The sequence below is a fragment of the Sinocyclocheilus grahami genome, unplaced genomic scaffold (genome assembly GCF_001515645.1).
Source record: "Sinocyclocheilus grahami isolate Dianchi unplaced genomic scaffold, SAMN03320097.WGS_v1.1 scaffold831.1, whole genome shotgun sequence".
Taxonomy (NCBI): Eukaryota; Metazoa; Chordata; class Actinopteri; order Cypriniformes; family Cyprinidae; genus Sinocyclocheilus; species Sinocyclocheilus grahami.
Genome location: NW_015506010.1, coordinates 845,294 through 869,253, shown reverse-complemented (window position 1 = coordinate 869,253; position 23,960 = coordinate 845,294). Strand labels below are relative to the sequence as shown.

Below are 23,960 nucleotides of genomic sequence, written 5' to 3'. Positions count from 1 at the left end.
TTTTTAGCAGCATCATATGACCCCTTTAAGTACTGTTAAAATCAGACACTCTAAGACTTCTACTCAAGTTGTTTTGGAGTTGGTGACTTGTAACGTGTAGTGGAGAAATTTTCACTGTAAGGTATCTGTACTTTTACTCGAGTATGGTTTTTAGGTACTCCTTACACCTCTGGATTCACAAGGGCTAAAACATGTTGTTAAAAGTGCTAGATATAAATAAAAGTGACTTGACTTTACTGATGAAACAAACAGGTCCCACAGCAAACTGGTGTCCATCACAGACTTTAGTCCAGCAATCTCTCATCTCTTGGAAAAGAAAGAAGGTAAATCTACATCCGCGCACGAGACACACGGACGCCTTGCATCATGCTCTCCGTTCCCAAAACCGCTACAAGACACTGCAAATGAAATTACGCACAGTGACAGCAGGCTTCCAGTAATTCTATTTTGCGCAATTCTGCTATTTATAGACGAACCGCATTTTGCACATGCATCTTTCTCGAGTAGGCTACAAAGCAAGTCAAGGGCGTAACTGTTTAACATGCGATAATGAAACGAGCAAAGCCTCATCATCACCCCCGAGGCGCATTCTGCCCAAACACGCGCGAGGATACACCTTACAGAGGCCAGCCAACGAGAACCTCTCCGTTTAACACCATGTGTTGATAATACGCGTTATGCCAGCTAATCGTCGCACTGGCGCACACGCGCCTTACCTGGATGCTGCACGAGATTTCGGAGTCGTCGAGCAGCCGAACCGTGCACTGGACCTCCTGCGCGAGGGAGGAGACGCTCGGACTCCGGAATCGAAGCATTTTCATGGCTCTTGGTTCCGCATAGCAAAGCAAAAAAGCGCCTTTGGTTTGGGAGAGGAGCACGGGGTGTGGGTTACGCGTCGCTTAAGCCGCCAGTGGAGAGGAGGAAAGAGAGATGCGGCGTTATAGGACCGGGAGAACGATCCCCCTTTTTGCTTCTCTCTCCCTCTCTTCGTCCCGAACACACACGCGCTCGCGCTGCCTCCCTCCATCAGTTCAGTCGCATCAGCAGCTTCACCTGGAGCCAGCAGCACACCGTGTGTTGCCATAACAACGCGAGTTACAGTACGGTCTCCGCCTCAGTTGAATAGTTACTACTAAGCCTACTATTTGTGCTACTGCAAAACCATACTAAATTCAGATGGGATCGAGCTTTTAAAGTATTTATTTGGTTGTTTGTTTGTTTCACTGTGGCAACAAAATGTGAAGTAGTATGTTTAGTTCTGCTGTCAAATATAGGAGTGTTTAGTTATGCATGTTGCTGCATATTAAATAACTAATAATGATAACCACGATCATAGAAAACCTACAATTTTTAAGTGTGATTTTTTTTTTTTAGACCTAAAATAACAAATACGAAAATAAATAGATCTGAAAATGTCATGGACATTTCTACAGCCTATGAAATTGCATTATGAAAGGTTTTGTAAAAAAAAAAAAAATTTTTTTTTTTAAATCCTTATCAATTAATCCTGAACATTTCTGAATTTTAGCCAATGCCAGCGTCCGAATATGCAAGTAAAAATGCGAAGAATGCGTTAAATGAATCATTCGTAAGATTTGTCGCCACCTACTGGCGCAGCGATGTAACCTGCAGAAACATGTCCAACACTGATGCACAGGCTAACAGCCTGTCTGATATTATGTGAAACACAAATGAACATTAATGAAATATGCACTATTTGTTTTTCTTAAGCAGCTTTCTAAAGTCCTTTTGTAGGCTAATGTGTGTAATGCATCCAAAACGACAATTTTGATTGGACATCAAATTGTCACTAATGAAATAAATCTAACATTATTTTTTTAATTTTAAAACACTCATAGAATATGTACACATGTATACATATATCTCATACTTTAAAAAAAATATAGCAAATAATAATAAAAAAAAAAAAGTATTATTATTAGTAAAATGATTTTAAAAAGTAAACAAATATATAACATTAAAAAGGATACATTTATACAGGATTTGTAATTTCATGATTTTATGGTTAACATTAAGTCAGCATAATTGTATCGCTGTAACAACTGTTGTAACTGCCGGTTATTACCTTAACAGAAGTATTACTTTAAGCATACTTTTCCATGTATGTTTATAGTTTAACCTCCATTAAGACATTTAAAAACATTGACAATGTGCAAATGCATTGTATTTTCAGTGCCTTTAAAGTACCAAAAATGTATCTTAATCCCTAGGCATATGAACATATAAAGTGTAACTAGATCAGATGTAAAGTGACAAGATGTGTCAATTTCAAGCATAACCTCTTAATTTAATCAGTGCTTTCGTCATCAAGTATTTCCTGCTCTGAATATTATGGATTTATTGACTGAAGTAAATGGACTGAACACTGTGAATACATTCATTACTTAAAAAGATACTTGGCGAGAATGAAATAACAGTCAGTTTCATGCATAAACAACCAACACACTTTGAAAAAGTAGATTAGCATCTTTATTGAAAAGAACTCAGGATTGTATGCCTTGGATTCATAGTGCAGAGAACAGAAGTGGATTTAAGGGTAGAAGCAGAACTTCGGTTCCTCTCACGAGTCACTGTGATCAGGGTGACAGAAGTATGCAGCAATAAGCAGGAGTACGTGTGTGACGGTGGTAGTTCGGTTAAGAGTGTGTGGTGTTTCGAACAGACATTAAAGGCATTAGCAGCTTGACAAAGGAGGTGAAACATTCAAGCTGTCTGTCCTCTAACATGAATCTTCATCCGTCCCCGTCTGATGCTTTTTTACCCTTCCGGTTCCCCTGCAAAACACAAAATACAAAAAACATAATTAAGATTTTGGTGATGTCATGTTTGTTTTTTGCTGTAAGATTTCTTTAACTGAACCAATGTTATGCTCATTAAAAAAAATAAAAAATACATACATATATATATATATACACACACACACACACACACACACACACACACACGCATACACATGCATACACATGCATACATATATATATGCTGATTTAAATACAAATTCTCCTTCTTTCTTCTCCAGGCTGTGGCCCTTGGCACCCGTTTAAGGGCCGCATCAGCTACAGCTGATGGAGGAGGGAGCACAGCCAGCGATGCGCATGTAGGAACTGTATAAAAAAAAAATACATACATATATATATATATATATATATATATACACACACACACACACACACGCATACACATGCATACATATATATATGCTGATTTAAATACAAATTCTCTGTCATTGTGATAGTCCCAGCAGGTTTGGATGTTTCGTACCTGATGTTTCGGTTGCTCTGACTGTAGGCCCTTCACTTTTGACCTCTCTTGCTCCAGAGATGTGTGTAATTGTGTCACCTGGAAAGAGGAAACACATTTTGTTCCACAAAAATATCACCGCAACACAGCACTATGATTGAGGCTAAAGCTGGTCTATCCAGTGAATGAGTGGATGTGCAGACACACACCTGTGAGGACAGCTCTTCTTTAATGTTCTGGAGCTCCTCCACCTGCAGCAGAATTTCAGCTTTGTCCTTCACTGAATATAAAGAAAGCTGAATAAATACCAAGAATGAATGCTAGGCTGCAGTATGTCAGGTTTGTATGATATTCTGCACTCACTCTCTCCCTGTTGAAGCATTTTAAGCAGCTGAGCGTTTCTGGCCTTCACTTCCTTATATCGTTCCTGAAAAAAAAGACAATTAGTAAACACAAACATGCTGAAATCTTAACGGGGTCCTATTATGCTTTTTCACTTTTTTAATTTTAGTCAGTGTGTAGTGTGTATGTTTGGGCATAAAAAAAAGATCTAGAAAGTTACACATCTCAAAAGTCCACTCCAAAGGGAGATATTTCGTTTTTTAAATCCCTTTTCAAGAACTACAACGAACGGCTCGTTTGGACTACAGCATTTGTTTTCCGGGCTTTGTGATGTCACAAAGCGGCTCATTGGAATATCATTATAAATAATTCCCCCCTACAGAAATTCGAATGGTTGGGAGGTGGGGAGGGGTGAAGTCGTGGTTAGAACGCTTGGTTGAGTTAGTGCATCAGAGAAAACGAAGAAGAAGAGCTGCTGCATCAGAGAAAAGGCGGACCTTCATCAAAGCCAGAACTAATCGAGCTGTTTGTGCCAGGATGGGGAGAAAATATTTTAATAATGTAAATTATGTGAAAAATAATGTGTTTTTCGAACCACCAAGCATGAGAGCATGTTCTAGTACACCTCCAAAAAAAAGGCAAATACGACTTTGTAAAAGAGCATAATAAATAGAGCCCTTTAAATCACAGCGAGTTGTTAATTTAGCATTAGTAAAAAATACATTCCAGCAGAACATCAAAACCATCACAACAGTTATTTATCACCTTAATAATCCAAAATGTATTTTCTTATGACAAACACTGATAAAAATCTAAATCAGCCTTGGGCTGCAATATAACAAAGAGTGAAAAATTTAAGGGGGTCTGAATACTTTCCGTACCCACTGTATACTAGTGTTGTTATTGTTAATTAAAGCTAAAACTATTACATCTACATTTATTCATTTAGCAGCGGCTTTTATGCAAAGCGACTTACAAATGAGGAATATATGATTTAAAAAATTATAGCAATAATAAAGTTTCAAAGTTAGAAGGAGGAATAGTTATAGTAAAAGCATACAAGTCAACAGGATTCCATAAAGTGCTCATAGAAAATAAAAACTCTAATTCTAACCTAAAATGCATTTTTATTAACTAAAATAAAGTTGAAATAAAATAAAAGAAATATTACATGAAAAACTTAAATGATAATAAGAAATGTTGCCTTGGCAAGTAAGTGAAATAAAGTAAGTTTAAAGGGATAGTTCACCCAAAAATGAAAATTTACCCATGATTTACTCATCCTGTGTGTTTATGACTTTCTTCTTTCAGACGAAAACAATCAGAGTTATATTAAATAATGTTCTGGCTCTTCCAAGCTGTATAATGGCAGTGAAGATTTTTATTAGATTTTATTTTTTTGCCATATCCGGAGGATTAATAAAGGCCTTCTGGAGCAAATCGATGCATTTGTGTATGAAAAATATCCATATGTAAAACTTGATAAACCGTAATCTCTAGCTTCCACTAGAGTGCGCGTTCACAAGAGAGTGGCGTTCCAGCGGCTGATGTAGGACGTATGTGTAGCATAAGCTCCGGTGAGAAGTGACGAACACGAAAGCGCAGCGGAGAGAGCAAAACAAAACACTGGTCACGAATTAGAAGTACAAAAAGAGGATTTTAAAGAAAAACGTTGGAGGATTTCGATATAAGCCATGAGGAGACTGGTTTTCCTTTGCTGTAAACAAAACTACACCCAAGTCCTACCTCATCCGCCGGATGCTACTCTCTAGCATCTGCTTACAACCGTTAACGGAAGCTACAGATTACGGTTTATAAAGTTTTAAATACGATTGTATTCGTCTGAAAGAAGAAAGTCATACACACTAGGTATGGGATAAAGTTTCAAAGTTAGAATTCGAAAATCGCAGGGTATTATTCGAAAATCGCATGCACACGCAAACACCCATAAACGGAGAGAGATGGGATTCACACTTTCAATCTGTATGATAAACTGTTTAACTCAGAAGATAGGCTACCTTAACGCAAGCCATATAATGATTGTAACGTGCTGAAACATATTAATATAATAAACACAAACGAATGACGGCACTTATTAAAATAAGTCCGTCGATTAGCATAAATTAACTGCTCATAAGGCTAGGAGATTTCCATTTAAAAAATGGAACCCCTAAAGGGGATAGATATGAAATGGGAGGAAAAATATGAAACGTTTCCGCCAAAATCAGTATTGCATCGGGTCGGTATTGAAAAGTAAATTTTTTATTTTACGCAAAATCCGATATCCGCCGAGTTATTCTGTCATGTTTTCTCTCTTTCTTTCCAAACCGCGACAAACGCCAGTCTCCCTTCGCTGCAGAATGCGATATAGCCTCTCAACCAATCACAGCGCACCATTCTACGCACTGTAGACAGTAATGAATTCACCCGGCATCCTAGTTTTCCTCATCTATTTTGTACTTTGTGATCAACAAACAAACTTAGGGCTGCACGATAAATCGCAGATGAGTTGCATTCGATTATGAACGCGATATTGCGTAGCTTGTCAGTGTAAGTGTTTTTATTTATGCCATTAATGTTTTTGTTAATACAGCGTATAGTACTAGTCAACTAAATGAATGTAACATGGCAAAGATGAATGCACTTTTGGAAGGTGAATGTAAGGGAAATGTCATTTTGGAATTTCTGTATTTTAATGTGATAGTTGTTTATGTATGTTCATGATGAAATTTTATTTTATTGTTGTAATTAATTTATCTTGCCACTTTCTTGGTAAAGAAAACTTTATATTTAAAGATTTATAGCGTTTTGGAACCAAACTCTTCTTATACTTCATTATCTTCTGTCGAAATTATATCGTTGGGTAATTATAATGTATATAAACTGCGGGCATCAGGGAGCCGTTATTAATATGCGGGGACATTGAAATCGCTTTTGAACTCGCGCTTGTTTTTTTACTTTCACTTTCGAGATTCGTGATCACACGTACGTACGGAGCAGCACTCTGCAGTACTTACCACACATTTTACAAGATTAGATGTTTGTCAGTAGTGCTCAGGATCTGCTAATCATTCGCCATCATCCTATCAGCCATCTCTCTTTACTCTGTTTTTGTGGTAAGTAAAATGCTATGTACTGTAATGTAACAGGCTACCGTTAGCAGGCGGCTAACCATTTCCCTTTATGGCGCTTTTCCACTGTGTGGTACGACTCGGCTCGGCACGGCTCAGTACGGCACGGCTCGGTTTGCGTTTCCACTGCAGTTCAGTACCGCTTTAGAGCAGGCAGGATTATTCACATGTCATTATAGTTGTGCCGCCTCTACTGCCGCAACTCCTGAAAAACTTTTTGATTCCACGTCGCCCCATCAAGCTCTCGCTGGATCCGCTCCTCTGCTATCAACGAGAGGAACGTCTACTTCCTCAACAGACAACGAAACAGCCACATTTTGGTTGTTAAAAAAAGGTGCGCTCATTCAAAACAGTTGCGTTCGATCCTTCGCTGACTTGCTGATTTAAATCTAGCGGTTCTGTTGTGTTTGTGGTAGAGGTCTGCTATCCAGAAATACTTTAGGGTTTCGGGTCGGGTTAATGTTTAATGAATAGCTTCGGGTTCGGGATTATAGCTAAACTAAAACTATATGTAGTAGGCTAGGCTACGCTGCTTTCAGACGCACACACATTACTGCACATTATTGCACACGACAACACAGCACGGAAACTTTTATTAGTAAAATAGCTTCGACAGGCTACTGACTCGCAACGTTATATTTCTCTGCAATGAGGGGGTAAAATTGCTGTTTTTGAAGGAACTAAGCCTCGTTGCTTGTAGAGAGAGAGACGCAGGTTCACACACGCAACTTTCAGCCCTCTCTCTCGCTAATTCAAATTATATAATTAATTAATTCAAATAAATGCAATCTTACCGCACTGCATCTCTGTGTCTGATTTAAAGCAGGCCGAATGCTAACGAGCCTAACTGACGAAAATGACCATAATTTGCACGATGGAAGAATTATCGTCTTGTCGTATACAACCATTCAAAAAATCGGTAAAATGTATGTGACCGCTGCACCTGATGTTCATAAACTTTCATAACTGGTAATAAAGTGTTTTTTATTTTGCCTTGTGAACTGGCCAAGCCTTAATGATTCTGTTTCTTTACATGTATTTGTTTACTGACCGTTGCATGCAATCGTGAAATACAGCTTTTTTTTTTTTTAATTGGCTATTCGTTGTGGGGGAAAAAAAATTACAAATTTCGGGTTCAGGCTCTAAATTTAACTGTGCCGTTCGGGTCGGGTCAGACGATTTCGGGTAGGGGCCGGGTTCGGGCTTCAATTTAAAGCCCATGCAGACCTCTAGTTTGTGGCACAAGTTCAGTGACGTAGTTAGTGACGATTCTCTCCGGCCAATCAGTGATCAGCAGAGTTTACACGTCACATACATTTTACCGATTTTTTGAATGGTTGTATACGACAAGACGATAATTCTTCCATCGTGCAAATTATGGTCATTTTCGTCAGTTAGGGCCGGGTTCGGGCTTCAATTTAAAGCCCATGCAGACCTCTAGTTTGTGGCGCAAGTTCAGTGACGTAGTTAGTGACGATTCTCTCCGGCCAATCAGTGATCAGCAGAGTTTACACGTCACGTTTTGGTAACGGTACGGTTCACTTGGAACCTCAACCGACGTGGTACTAAAAAAAAAAGTACCAGGTACTGTACCCAGTGGAAAACCCCCTAAAAGTGAACCGTACCGAGCCATACCATGCAGTGGAAAAGCGCCAATACTGGCTCCGTAGAACGCGTTATTTGTTTTCCGCGCCTTTCTGAATATGGATTCAGCCACATCTCTAACCCAGTCGGGGGTGTTTGCGGTCCGCACAGAACTCTTATTTGACATCGTCCCAATTTACTGTAACCGTTATATGCTACGCAAGTCTTTTTTTAATACCACGCAAGTCTACCGTGCGCACGTGAGAATGTGTTCTTCTGTTGTCTTTGACAGCTTTTAGGTGCGTTATTGGCAGCGCCACCCTCTGCTTACATGAACACATCACCACCGCATCAGCACGGAAAACATGGGGAGATTTTTTAAGACAATAATCGCACAACCTATTCGATATTCTATAATTAAATCAACTAATCGAATACTCGAAAATAGTGACACATCCCTAATACACACCTAGGATGGCTTGAGGGTGAGTAAATCATGGGGTAATTTTCATTTTTGGGTGAACTATCCCTTTAAGCTGAAGTACTATTGCTAAATTACTAAAACGTCAATATTAATTTAGGCTAAATAGAAATATAAAAATAAAACAGAAATAAAAAAGACAAAAGCTAATAAAAATAAAATTAATAAAACTTAAATTAAAATATACAAAAAACTAATTAAAAATATTAATAAATACTAAAACAGTACAAAAATAATACTACGATAACACTATGTAAGATTTATATAGAGTAATTAGATTTTACAAAGACAACGTTTCCAAAATTAAGATATTTAAAAAAAATCAATATATTAATATACATAATTCTATCATTTATTATATTATAAAAGATTTGTATAATAATTATAAACAATGTATATAATTGTGCCAAATACAAAGAAAGTTAATAATAAATCAAATATTAAATTAATAAAATTTAATAATTGAAATATTATCTGGAGGACATTTATCTTTTTTTAAACTCATTATTAGATTAATATAAGATGTATAAACTTTATTTATAATTTTTTTTTTTTAAGTAAAAAGTTATCAAGACTAGTTTTTAGAACATGGTACATCAAATTTATTCATTTTGTTAATGCATTAAACATATTATCTTAAGTTAACACATTGACAGCCCTAAAAATACATGTTGTAAAACTCTTTTTCCTTCAAATTTTCTGAAGTACACTCTTGTGGCCCTCTGGGTGTTTCAGATCCTCAGAGCAGCCTGAGCTTGTATGTCCATATTAATCACTCACCTCTCTGTCAGGCTTCTTGCTCAGCTGATCTGTAATAGAGAGAGTCAGTCAGAACAGCAGTACAGTAACAGCGATTTGTCTCTGATGAGAAGACCCCAGCATTCTCACCCACGCCACCCTCCTGCTGGAAGTCTTTGAGAGATACAGTGACTCGTTTGTCCTTCCCCTGCTGATTCTTCTTTCTGTCCTTCTTTCCTCCTGCTTTTGCTTTTGGTGATCCCGTCTCTGTTCTTTCAGCATCCTTGAGAGATTATAACATTACACATTAAAGAGCATGTACTGCCTTGTTGGAAAAAAAAAAATAGGAAAATGCTAAAGTAAGAATTGAAATAGCTGATATTATTGCACAATATGGTGGCACAATCAACTGCAGTTATTGTATTACATCAATTGATTAAAGACCTCTTGATTCCAGCATCTCACTGTAACCACAAGAGGGAGTAGTTACAGTTGTCACTACATTTTAAAAAGCAAGAAATTAACCTCCACAAGTATGAACATGTAGCACATTGACGATTTGGCAGTGTGGAGATATGAACAGTAGGCTGGTGCTAAATTAAAGCAATTGAATACCTATAATTTAAATTTCATTCTGTTCCTCAAACTACTGTATGGCCTTAAAAATAATTTTATTGTACTGTAATATTTGACCAATTCTTTTAGCCCAGCTGTGTCCACTTCCAGTCACTTTCTTCATTGTATCAGCCAGCTCTTAATACATTGTGTTTCATTCTTGAGCATCAGGGAATGCTTTCACCATTTGAAATAGTCGTGGATGAGTCCATGAAATGTCCTCGGTGTGAAAAGACAGATGTCAAAATCATACAGTCATTGCTGGAAAGAGGTCAAATATGTAGAAGATGCTGGAAAACCAAGGAATATATGCAGGACCTGGAGGATTTTTTTCTGAAGAACAGTGGGGGACAAACAAGGGACTCATCAACAACTATCACAAAAAAAAAAAAAAAAAAAAAAGATCATCCAGGTCCATGAGCGTTTGATATATAAGAGGTCATCGTACTTAAAGAATATCCTGTAAGTTTCAGAACTGAAAACGTCCTTGTTACTGAAATAAAGCTTTTATTGACACCAGGCCCAGCGTACGCCAGATCCTGGAATGTGCCTGCCCTATGACGTAATAGATAGATTAAACTCCGCCTCCACAGAAGAACATCAACGCCTAATTCTGTAGCCCCGCCCACTGATTCACGCATGACATAGTAGGGAAATAACGTAAGTGGCGCTAAACCGGATCGAGCAACCAGATCGCAAAATATTGTGCAGTGCCTGGTTGTGGAAGAACACAGTCGCTGCATAACCTTCCTTTGGATTCAAATATTAGGAATGCGTTTTTGAACTTTACTTTTAATGAAGTTCCAGGTCAAGCGAGTAAAACATTGAGCGTTTGTTTAAAAAGCGTTCGTTTGAGCGATGAGATTAAAAAGCAATGCTGTGCCATCTATACTGGATCCGACAGGAATGGCGCAGCACACTTATGCGAGTAAAATATATTTGTACTGTGTCACTATTGCTTTGTTAGAGATCGCTTGATATGTCCTGAATATGCACACATGTCTAAAGTCACAGAAGGCTCCAACTATGAAGGACGTAGCTTGTCAAACAGACACAGAAAGGTAGTTTACGATGCAAAACTGTTATCCAATCACAGCAGTGGGTGTTTACTTCTGAGTCTTCAATAAGGCATGGCCATAAAAACCAGCGTTTCTCCAGCCAGCCTCAAAACCAGGGTAGAAAGTAGCCTATTACTTATTGATTTTGATGTTAAATAACGTAAGTGGCGCTAAACCGGATCGAGCAACCAGATCGCAAAATATTGTGCAGTGCCTGGTTGTGGAAGAACACAGTCGCTGCATAACCTTCCTTTGGATTCAAATATTAGGAATGCGTTTTTGAACTTTACTTTTAATGAAGTTCCAGGTCAAGCGAGTAAAACATTGAGCGTTTGTTTAAAAAGCGTTCGTTTGAGCGATGAGATTAAAAAGCAATGCTGTGCCATCTATACTGGATCCGACAGGAATGGCGCAGCACACTCATGCGAGTAAAATATATTTGTACTGTGTCACTATTGCTTTGTTAGAGATCGCTTGATATGTCCTGAATATGCACACATGTCTAAAGTCACAGAAGGCTCCAACTATGAAGGACGTAGCTTGTCAAACAGACACACAGAAAGGTAGTTTACGATGCAAAACTGTTATCCAATCACAGCAGTGGGCGTTTACTTCTGAGTCTTCAATAAGGCACGGCCATAAAAACCAGCGTTTCTCCAGCAGGCCTCAAAACCAGGGTAGAAAGTAGCCTATTACTTATTGATTTTGATGTTTTTGAATGTAAAAACCACGCGAATGTCATAAGTGGACCTCAGACAACAGTATAAGATAATTAAAAAAGCCAGTTCATGACCCCTTTAAGATTCAAAGGAATGTAACCTTCAGAACAGTTCAGTTATTTTGTTTTGGCTTAATCAGGACAGTACTTAAAAAAAAAAAAAAAAAAAAAAAGAAAAAAAAAAAAAAGAAAAAGAACATGCAAGTTTTGAGATCCCTCCTATTTTTAAAATTATTAATATTTTGCATATTCTGCAATGCATGTAAACTTATGAACAGAAGTATTATCACCGCTATTTTGCTGCTTAATATTGTTGTACAAACCGGGATACATTTTTTAGGATTCTTTTATGAATAGAAAGTTTAAAAGAACTATTATAGATTTTTTTGGTAACATTATAATTGTCTTTACTCACATTTTAAGCATTTTCTTTCAAAATATAAACAAACATTTCATCAACAGGTGTACAATGTATACACTCCACTGACATGCTTCATTTCAGGACGACGTGCACAGCCCCAAGTATAATCATGTGGTAGGTGGTAAACAAATCATTATGTCAGGAAAAATATTGTTTCATTTGAGAATGAGCTAACTAGGATCTAAATGAAGTTCTTAATAGTAACCTGCGTGTGTGCAGCATAAAGAAAGCAAATTTAGTGATCGACCGATATTGATATTTTATACCCGATGCCAATTATTTGCATATGTATGTGCCCGATAACCGATATGCAGAACCGATATTTATTTACTGTTATAAAGTAAATAAATGACTGAGTGAAGTAAGAACATACTTCACTTTGGTTTTTCCTCTTTTCAGTCATTTTTTTTTTTTAAGTGTTGAAAATTAGCAGTCTTTCATGTTAAATTTAATCTTTATATTACAACAATAATAAACATTATTTATAAAAAGCATCAACAGCAACAACACATTAACAATAAGCAAAATAAATGTAGAATGTCTAACGTTTTCAAATGGAGAAAATAAATAAAGGACAGGAGTCATATCAACTTTTTTCAACAATTTTAAACTACAGTTTTAGTAGGTTTATAAGCTGTTTAATAGGCTAAAGTGAAGAATAATTCACTGGATAATGTTAATTCACTGAATAATATTCTCTGGAATGTAACAAACAAAACATTGTATTTTATTGCATTTCTCAACTGGAATTTTATATCAGAATTATTAATGTTTTTGTCGTTCTAGATTATGAAATGCCTGCTGACAGCGCGATTTATCTATGCATTACACAGAACTATAACTAAAACTGCGATCGCTCACAGAGATAATAAATAATTAATTTCCATAGAGTTGTATTTATTTAGATGTTTATTAGCGAAATAATGGTTATATAGTAAATGTTAATACAATTTAGGGTGTTTTAAACAAGTGAATCCTGAGCATCAACCCGGTGAGCGAACAGCAATATAAAAGTGGCTTCACGAGACTAATGATGAGCAAATATACCAACAGAGAGATAATTCAATTCAGCGCTTTTATTTCCAACATGCGCTCATTCGTGGCTGTATTATTTAACTCATGCAAAGTTACGTCTTTATTGGGAGAGGATCTTGACGGATTATCTACGGGACTCTGACTTCACGAGACTAACGATGAGCATAGACAACAGAGAGAGAATTCAATTCAGCGCTTTTATTTCCAACATGAGCTTATTCATGGCTGCATATTATTTAATTCAGGCAAAGTTATGTCTCTATTGGGACAGGACTTGACGGATTATCTTACGTGACTCCGTGAGTTGGTCTCTATTTCTTAGAGCCAAGCTGCATAAACTACATATCAGACATTTATGTAATGCATCTAATTTGTGCATAAATGGCTATGTTAAATAAAGTTTACTAACTATAGCAACTATATCAAGTACCTGCACACCGTTGTTGTCGTCTCTCTCCCCTCAGACGCGCTGCAATGGCGATCCTGCACGCAATTCTCAAAAAGCCCACAAGATGGCGTTTATCGGTGAATCCGATATTACAAAACCGATATCCGATTATGGTAAAATGCTTAAATATCGGGGAAAATATCAGTAAATCGATATATCGGTCGATCTCTATATATATTTGTGATGTACTTCATGTTATTTCTATATATTTTCAGTTTCACATTAGTTTTTCATTTCATATTCATATTGTACGTATATCCATTTATGCCTTACTTTTTATTTTATATTGTTTTCTGTTAAAGTTGAATCTATACTGTGTGCTGTATCGTTATCGTGGGTTAGAGAGGAGATGGTCTCCACTTCAAGCTCACAGGATACTGTTGTGGAGCAATAATTTTCCACTTTCAACACAAAAACACATGGTGAATTATGATGATTATATGATATTCAGTTATACCATTACTTTGATTCTTGCTCTTCCCCTGTCCACCTCTTCATCGGATAAAAGAGTTACATGACAAGGTATTGACTACTTTGAACATCACACCAATATTTGATATTTGGGGCAATGACATGACACTCATTTTTGTCCCATGTTTTGATTTAATTTTTTAATGAATTGTATATTGATTTGTATTTTTTGGGGTGGAGTTTAAGGCATAAAAGTCAAAAAATGTAATGATAATATAACTGTCCTGATATGATGTGAAAAATATAAACAACAAAAACAAAAAATTGAAACTTCCTCTCTAACTTAAATAGTTAAGTATAATATTTGATCTTCTTATATTATTTTCTTTAATCTTTGAAAAATATAGATTTTTTAAACCCTACTGGCTCCTGGACTCCTGCAGATCGTGGGCAAAGCGTCTTAAAATATTAGATAATTTGACCTTTTTATGAGAAGACAAGGACAGTTCAGGTTGTAAAATAACAAACCTGAATGGTACGTGTGAACTAAAGGGGTCATATGATGCGATTTAAATTTTTCCTTTCTCTTTGGAGTGTTACAAGCTCTTGGTGCATAAAGAAGATCTGTAAAGTTGCAAAGACTAAAGTCTCAAATCCAAAGAGATATTCTTTATAAAAGTTAAGAGTCAGCCACGCCCCCCTAAAACGGCTCGTTCGAACACGCCCCCACATATCTACATCACTATGTGGAAAGATTTGCATAACGCCGCCCAAATGTTCACGCAAAGAAAGGCGGCGTAACTTTTATTCTCGCTTTAGTATTGTTGCTGCCGCCGCCATGTCATGAAGTGTTTCGTTGTGAAAGCGAAACTACTTTGCTTGGCCTTCCAAAAGAGGACGATATCCGCTTCGTCATGCCTAGAGCTGATCTGTGCTGGTTGCTGAGGAAATACAACAACTTCGCGCTGTGGATCGCCAGATCGGCTTTAACCGTGAACGAAGCGGAGTCCAGCCCGGGGTCGTCTCATGTGGTTGCCACAAGCCCACCGCCTCTGCTCACTCTAGCCCTCCGGCCGTTCCTCACTCAAGCCCGCGGTGTGTGATGCTGTGTTTCGTTGTGAAAGCGAAACTACTTTGCTTGGCCTTCCAAAAGAGGACGATATCCGCTTCGTCATGCCTAGAGCTGATCTGTGCTGGTTGCTGAGGAAATACAACAACTTCGCGCTGTGGATCGCCAGATCGGCTTTAACCGTGAACGAAGCGGAGTCCAGCCCGGGGTCGTCTCATGTGGTTGCCACAAGCCCACCGCCTCTGCTCACTCTAGCCCTCCGGCCGTTCCTCACTCAAGCCCGCGGTGTGTGATGCTGTGTTTCGTTGTGAAAGCGAAACTACTTTGTTTGGCCTTCCAAAAATGGACACGACTAGAAATCAGTGGTTAAGTTGTATTTACAACACTGTTCCAGAACAGTTCAACCCAAATATTCAGATGTGTGCAGCACATTTTATGGAGGACTGTTTACTGATCCTGGGAGAATAGACTACAATGCCGGCTGTTCTGACTCATGGACTGCAAGTACATTTTTTATATTAAAAGAGTTTTTATATTTTATATTTTTTATATTTAAAGTGAATTTTTGGGCAGTTGTTTGTAATTTCTCATATCACAAATGCAGACGTGGTTTTATGTTTATGCGGCGCGATGCAACGCAACGTGTAAAAAGACAGTATAAGTCATTATAATCCATAATTATGTCCCCACTGGATGCAACGAATGCTTCGTTTATAATGGGCTTTCATGTTTTTGAATCATCGCTCCGGCCAGACAGGGCATCACAGTATGGTGAGGGGCGTAACATTTCCGTCACACGCGTGAGGTATTCGGCCAATCACAACGCACTGGATAGCTGGCCAATCAGAGCACACCTTGCTTTTCAGACCGATGAGCTTTGTAAAAATCGACGCGTTTCAGAAAGGCGGGGCATAGAGGAGAAACAATAATGTACAGTATGTGGAAAATAATGTTTTTTGAACCTTAAACCGCATAAACACTTTTCATTACGCCAAATACACAAAATAATGTTATTTTTAGCTACATCATATGACCCCTTTAATAAAACCTTTGAAAATGTGATTTTACTTTTAACTTGACACAACATGACATTTTTAGAGTCATTCAACTCAATCTTCTCCTGATATGGTACCTTTTTATGTTGATCAAATTCCAATTTACTGAGCATCAAGGCCTTTTCCAGATCCGCCTCATACAAGTCACAGGTCAGCTGGGACAAACACAAGCATGAAGATGTTTGCATAAAGCCGGAGAGAAATGGGCCATATGAAAGTCAGATTCTGAGGTTTAGTGAGAAGGTTTACCTGTGCATCTCTCTGTTTCCACTCCTGCCAGCTCTCCTGGGGCTTGGAGCCGTGATGGACCGCTGCCGGGTTGATCAGATCATTGGCTAAACCCTGCAGCGTGAGCGTGGTGGGAGGTGCTGTTGACTTCTGAGGGATCTTCTTAAAAGCAAGACTTCTGAGCTGCAGTGTGTAATGACAAACACTCTTTGTTAGCAGGCATTTAGCTGATGCTTTACCCAAAACAGAACTACTACAACATGCCACCCTCTGTGCCTGCAAGGATGCTATAAACATCAACTCTGATGAACACAGAGTCCTAGATAGACCAACAGGCAGAACAATACACAGGACGACAGATAGATAGATGACAGAATGAACAATGGAATAAACGATATACAGAACTAACAACAGATAAAAGAATGACTAGGGTTGGGTACCGAAAGCCGGTACCAATATGGCACCGGTACCTATGTAACCGGTATGTACTAGAACCGAATCCGAACGCAGATTTCGGTGCCATGCCGGAGCGATCGATTGAAATATTTGTCCTCTGGTTCTTCGAAACGGACGTAAGCATCATCATCACTGGCACCGCACGTGAAAAATAATTTCCCGACTGAGAAAATGCACGTGAACTCAAGTCGGAAAGCTCTAATAACACAAATCCAACACATCTTTGTAGTAACGAGAGTGTCCATGTTTTCACATTCCGACTTAAAAGCACAACGCGGGAGCATCCGAAGAGCGCGTGAATGCAGTAAGTACACTTGCTCTGATGGCAGCAGGTAACCTTCCGTTAACTAAACATGCTTAAATTAAAATGCCTAAAGCTAAACCTCCCTTGTATTCACATTTCTAAACCTGTTGTCCAACAAAAGAGAACATTATAACCTTTTTACTCCACAACACCAGTCAAATGCTTTCTTTTGTGATCTGATGAGGCTTCTTGTTACAGAATGAGGCAGAAAATAAATTCCATATGCTACTTTAAAAATAATACATCGATTAGCAATAAATTAGGGTGACCATACATCCTCTTTTCCCCGGATATGTCCTCTTTTTGGACCTACAAAAATGCGTCCGGCCAGGATTTCTTAATTGCCCAAAATGTCCTGGATTCGGCTGTTTTCTTAATCCCACTCCCGCTGAATCTCTGAGCATTGCCGCCTGCTCCCGCAACATGCGTTTCACTCCTGCGATTTTTGTGTCCACTCCTTTAAACATTCTAATATTGTGTATAATTTTGGTGCATCAGGGAGCCGCTCTCAGGATGCGGTGTATTTAAATATTTTTGAATGAGCGTTTGCACTGTTTATTTTCACTTTCAATTTCGCGATCACACGCACTCTGTGTAAAGAGAGCACATCTTACAAGACCAGATATTTGTCAATGAGCTCAGAATCTGTTGAGCAGCAAATACTCCAGCATGGTCTTGTCAGTAATCTCTCCTTATTCTCGACCTGTGATCAGTCAAAGCTGACTCCGGTAGCTCTTGTTTGATGCAGGGTTGCAAAGTCGCGTTTTTTCCACAGAATTGGGCTACTTTTAAACTGTTGCCATGGGTTGATTTTCCCAAATGGGTTAAAGGTTTGAAATATTGCATAAATTGCATTTGACTGAAATGCTTGTATTGAAACATTTAGCATTCTACCTATGATAAAAGTTTCATGGACTTCTACATTAACTGTTCCCTCCTGGTGGAATGAGCAGCTGAGTCCTTAATATTTTCAAGAAACGGCTGAAAACACATCTTTTTCATCTTCATTTGACCCTCTAACTCTAGCACTCTCTATTCTAATGCTACTTCTAATTTTTTTCTTATTAAAAAACTTGATCCTCTAACATTTTCACTCTCTATTCTAACTACTTGTTTTATTTATAAAGAAAAAAGAGCCTCTAACACTAGCATTATCTATTCTTTAATAAGTATCGGTTCAGGCACCGGAATGGTTTTAAAAGTATCGATTTGGCACCAGTATCGGGGAAAAAAAAAACTATACCCAACCCTAACAATGACAGACAGAATGAATGATAAAAAAATTGATAGAAAAAAATGACAGATGGACATACAGGAACCACAAGAACCACAGAAAGACAACGAAATAGATAAAAAGATAACGAAAGACAAATCAACAGATAGAGAGTTATACAGACAATCAGAGAGACAGACAAGTAGATACAATAGCAGACAGACAGGTTCACAGTTAGAGAACAAATTACAAAACAACAGGTAGATGACAATCAATATCAGAAAGAATGATAGATATATAAAAGGACATACAGAACGATAGATAGAACGATAGATAGATAGATGCCAGTGCTGCCATTCTGGATTGCATGAAGAATTGGATTCAGGAGAAGAAAGTTCAACACTCTTTAGCAAAAAAGAAAAAGAAAAAAGAAACAAATTCTATTCTAACTACTTGTTTTATTTATAAAGAAAAAAGAGCCTCTAACACTAGCATTATCTATTCTTTAATAAGTATCGGTTCAGGCACCGGAATGGTTTTAAAAGTATCGATTTGGCACCGGTATCGGGAAAAAAAAAAACGATACCCAACCCTAAGAATGACAGACAGAATGAATGATAAAAAAATTGATTGAAAATAATGACAGATGGACATACAGGAACCACAAGAACCACAGATATAACGAAAGACAAATCAACAGATAGAGAGTTATACAGACAATCAGAGAGACAGACAAGTAGATACAATAGCAGACAGACAGGTTCACAGTTAGAGAGTTAGAGAACAAATTACAAAACAACAGGTAGATGACAATCAATATCAGAAAGAATGATAGATATATAAAAGGACATACAGAACGATAGATAGAACGATAGATAGATAGATGCCAGTGCTGCCATTCTGGATTGCATGAAGAATTGGATTCAGGAGAAGAAAGTTCAACACTCTTTAGCAAAAAAGAAAAAGAAAAAAGAAACAAATGTGACCCTGGAGCACAAAACCAGTCTTAAGTCGCTGGGGTATGTTTGTAGCAATAGCCAAAAATACATTGTATGTGCCAAAAGTATTGATTTTTCTTTTATGCCAAAAATCATTAGAATATTAAGTCATGTTCCATTAAGATATTTAGTAAATTTCCTACCATACATTTCAAAACTTCATTTTTGATTAGTAATATGCATTGCTAAGGACTTCATTTGGACAACTTTAAAGGCGATTTTCTCAATATTTAGATTTTTTTGCACCCTCAGATTCCAGATATTCAAATAGTTGTATCTCGACCAATTATTGTCCCATCCTAATAAACCATACGAATAATTGACACTTAAGACTGGTTTTGTGGTCCATGGTAACAATTGTTTATCTAAAGTAATTTTTGCTTATTAATTGGATCATCGAGGGAGAGCAGCAAAGACACTGGTTAATAAAATGGAATGAAATACATAAAGGCAGTGGCATAGGCAGAATTTTATTTTTGGGCGGGCCTGGGCAAAAGTGAGCGGGCACTATTAACTAACAAACGGAGTCAGACTCAATATTCAGGGCTGCGTTTCTCATTGGTGGCAATAGGTCTGCAATCTACTTAGGCTTACAATGCTTTTGGGAAATGCAGCCCAGGTCATTTCAATCTTCTTTTCTTTGATCCTTTTGAAAAATAAACAGTAGAACACAGTGGAAGATACGCACAGTAAAACTACCACGTCACGAACGTGCCCATTGTCAACATAACAAAATCATTCACAATAGCCCCAATCCCTAAATACTCTTAAGTCACACAACATCGACATACAAGAGAACTGTAGCTACAACCTGTCCACATACAACACCGGAGTATCAGTTAGAAAGAAAATCAAATACTGCTTTATTTATTCCGAAACAGAAGTCATTTAAAATGTCATCTGTGAATTTTGCTTTTCATTTCATCATTCTACAGTAAAAGTACAAAGATAGCCTATTTATGTAACCTGTATTTCCTCGTCATATTTCCTCAAATATATTAGCTATAATTGTAGTGTATAAACTTATTTTATTCAGAAATGTCATGTTTGGGATTTTTTATTTGTTAATAGACCTTCATATTTGGAAACAGGTGCAGTCAGTCCCCAGTGTCAGTCGTAAATATTATAAAAATAATCTTTATGAAGACGACTGGCAACAGCTAGTCTTAAATTCTTTAGACACCGCACACTAAATGAATTTAAACACTGACTGAGCTCAAATGACACTCATAATCGGCCTGACAGTAGTGTGTTCCCGGCTTTAGAAAGAACTGGATAAGCCACTCGGAACTGAAAAGTCTTACCGTTACGGGTTCTTTCCCGCATCAGTGCGAGTTTTTAAAGTGTTTTTTTTACAGAATTATGCAATGCTGCTGTTTTGCTAACATTTTATAACACACAACTGCAAAATAGGTTAACTAAATGGGTGAAAACACACGAATTCAGGCCTGGATAACACTGCCTAACATAGCTGTCAATCAAACTCATCAAGAATTATGCAAAAACACATTTTATTTATTTTAGTATTTGAGATGTTATAATTAGGGGTTCTCCGATTGATCGGCTACCAATCACTATCGGCCGATAATCGCTTTGGGATGTTTGATCGGCGGTCTCTAAAAACGCCGATCTCAAGCTGATGACGCTGCCGTTTGGCACGACATGCAGCGGCGCCGCCTCAGTCTCGGTCCGGTGTGGGTGAAATAATTATAATGTACTCACCTTCATATTTCTTCATTAAATAACTTAAAGTAATTTGAAAAAGTTTCTGAGAGACAATTTCACAAACAGCGTGAGTGAAACACCGCGCGCGCTCTCTTTCTCTCTCAAAATGCAAATGATTCAAATCACATCGTGTCTACTCTATAAGTGAGCTGCATGCTGCACAGTTGACACACGAATTGTCACTCGCACTATCGAGGCAGTGTCGCATTGTCACTAAATTTTATAAATGGCATTTTCTCTTTTTAATTCTTGTCGGTGTTTAAACCATTTAACACTCGTGCACTTTCCTAGAGACCGTGCGCTCATGCACACTCGCAGCGCACACACACCGTTGGTTCATATTACTTTGTTTGCAGTGCGTATTTTTTCTGCTCTCATGTTACCAGATTAAAGCGTTCACACTGCACACACGGTTGCAGTGCGCCAGTGCGTTTAGGAGCGGTGCGTCTGCAGCAGTGCAGAGATCGTTTCCGCACCGAGTCTATTTTTGCTGCGCTGCAAGCACTGAATTGAAGTAACAGCACATTGTTTGCGGTAAATATGAACATGCATTAACACAAAAATGTAGTAAAATGCATATAAATAAAGTCTACTGTGTTTCACAGTCAACACATAGGCTATGGCTTTTTGACTAGGTTTAAAGGAAAAGTGCACAGTTAGATAAAGAAGGCAATCATTTTAAAGTTCTTAAAGTTCTTTATGAACCGCAGGATTGCTTGTAATAAAGATTTAAATGCAAAAGAAAAGGCAGTAGAGCTGACCGTTTCTGTCAATGGTAAGTTTTAATTTAGAATGTTTGTGATAACGTAAGAAAAGTTTAAATGTTTTGCTTTAGCATTTTAAAGGGGTCATATGATGTGATTTCAATTTTTCCTTTCTCTTTGGAGCGTTACAAGCTCTTGGTGCATAAAGAAGATCTGTAAAGTTGCTAAGACTAAAGTCTCAAATCCAAAGAGATATACTTTATAAAAGTTCAGAGTCAGCCACACCTACCTAAAACGTCTCGTTCTAACACGCCCCCACATATCTACCTCATGATGTGGGAAGATTTGCATAACACCGCCCAACTTTTCACGCAAAGAAAGAAGGCATAACAGAATGTCTTCTGAAAGTTCCCAGAACGTTCTCCTAACCTCTTTACTCCGATACCGCTGCTGTACGTCAGTAATCATCCAGCACCCCCGCATCTCGTAGAGTATGGAAGGCGGACGGATATGGACCTCAATAATCAGTACTACAAACCATGTCTTGTTTTAAACTATTGTTTAATCATTAAAGATAATCAGAGCACATTTAACCATCATAAGGAGCATTAAATGAGATTGAATTATCCGTTCTTTATTATAACTACCATTTACAATATAATAACCCAGACTTTACGCCTCTTAAGCACAAAATAACAATGACTTCAACAAAATATTTGGTTTTAAAAATGTAAATTAAATTTTTCCAGACATTAAAAATGAATAACATTTATTTGACTTTAAGTAGGATAATATTACATTCATTTCTTACCACTGAATTAACGATGACGTGCTTCTCTCTTTTGGTCAGTAAAAAAAAAAAGAAAAGAAAAAAAAAAAACTCTCGTTTAACATGTTCTCTCTTTAATTAGATGCGTCAAATCTCTCTGGAATCACAATATTTACTCATGTATCTATTAATTATAAGTATTTATTCAATGAAGAGATCAATAAACGAATGCTGTTCATTTTAAAATTATGCGTGTGTGTGCGCGGCTTTATGTAGAAGACAGGAGAGAAGCGCGTGCAGATCAGAGGCGCGCGGTAAAGAAAGATACACACAAACCCAGTGTTTATGATATGCTTTTCAGGCTACACTTAACCTTGGCTTAATTTCAGCTATAAAGTAGTAATTATTTTATCATTATAATGCGATTTGACTACTTTGATGTCTACACTTTATTAAAAGCTTATTTCAGACATGAAATTCTGCAAAAATAGTTTGTATATGATTTTTTTTTAAAATACACATTTCACCATTAGAATAATCAGAGTCATCTGCAAAGTTTTAATTAGTTTACATGGTTATGACAACTAAAGATAACCTGGAGGGAACGTTCTCTCTAGGTTATGAAAAAATCTAAAAAATAACCTACAGTTCCCTTTAGGTTATAAAAATAAAATAAAAAATAACCTACAGGGAACGTTCCCTTAATGCCGAGTTCACACTGCACGATTTTCAAAGACGTCACATCACTGTTGGTTTCACACTGAACGACTATCTGGGGTAGCATTCAGTTGTTGTCGCCGACAGCTCTGTCTGGTGCAGGGTTGCCAGGTTTTCGCTACAAAACCCACCCAATTACTACTCAAAACTAGCCTGAAAATAGCCCAATTGCTTTTGAGGGGGTCCCCCTGTAAAAATCTCATTTGGGGGTAAATAAAACATTTTTTTTGGAGGGGTTGTCCTGGTACAATTCACATTCCAGGGCCTAAATATCACTTATTGGGGTCGCTTCAACCTGCTGACAAAAAACAACCGGTGGCAATCGTGGATTTGGCAACACTGTTCCGCAAACTATGTTTCATATAACTCCTCCCCGAACTTCCCACAGGTCATCGCCGATGTGTTTTTCAGTCAAAACTAATTTCACACAGCGTGATTGTGAATCGCCGACAGCTCCAGATATTTAGCATGCCAAATAT

At 37.7% G+C, this 23,960-nt stretch overlaps 2 protein-coding genes across 2 annotated transcripts in view; both read right to left on the bottom strand.

The window, feature by feature from the left end:
* Nucleotides 1-951, bottom strand: part of LOC107562641 (FERM domain-containing protein 3-like) — a 55,088-nt gene extending 54,137 nt beyond the window's left edge. The window contains exon 1 of the mRNA XM_016247315.1: nucleotides 717-951. Coding sequence (XP_016102801.1) covers nucleotides 717-821 — 105 coding nt within the window. The 5' untranslated portion in view covers nucleotides 822-951. The remainder of the gene's footprint in view (nucleotides 1-716) is intronic.
* Nucleotides 952-2,467: 1,516 nt separating this feature from the next.
* Nucleotides 2,468-23,960, bottom strand: part of LOC107562640 (G kinase-anchoring protein 1-like) — a 23,900-nt gene continuing 2,407 nt past the window's right edge. The window contains exons 3-10 of the mRNA XM_016247314.1: nucleotides 16,617-16,778; nucleotides 16,445-16,522; nucleotides 9,688-9,820; nucleotides 9,576-9,608; nucleotides 3,625-3,729; nucleotides 3,471-3,541; nucleotides 3,283-3,360; nucleotides 2,468-2,795 (exon numbers count right to left, since the gene is read on the bottom strand). Of these exons, the coding sequence (XP_016102800.1) occupies nucleotides 2,754-2,795; nucleotides 3,283-3,360; nucleotides 3,471-3,541; nucleotides 3,625-3,729; nucleotides 9,576-9,608; nucleotides 9,688-9,820; nucleotides 16,445-16,522; nucleotides 16,617-16,778 (702 nt within the window). The 3' untranslated portion in view covers nucleotides 2,468-2,753. The remainder of the gene's footprint in view (nucleotides 2,796-3,282; nucleotides 3,361-3,470; nucleotides 3,542-3,624; nucleotides 3,730-9,575; nucleotides 9,609-9,687; nucleotides 9,821-16,444; nucleotides 16,523-16,616; nucleotides 16,779-23,960) is intronic.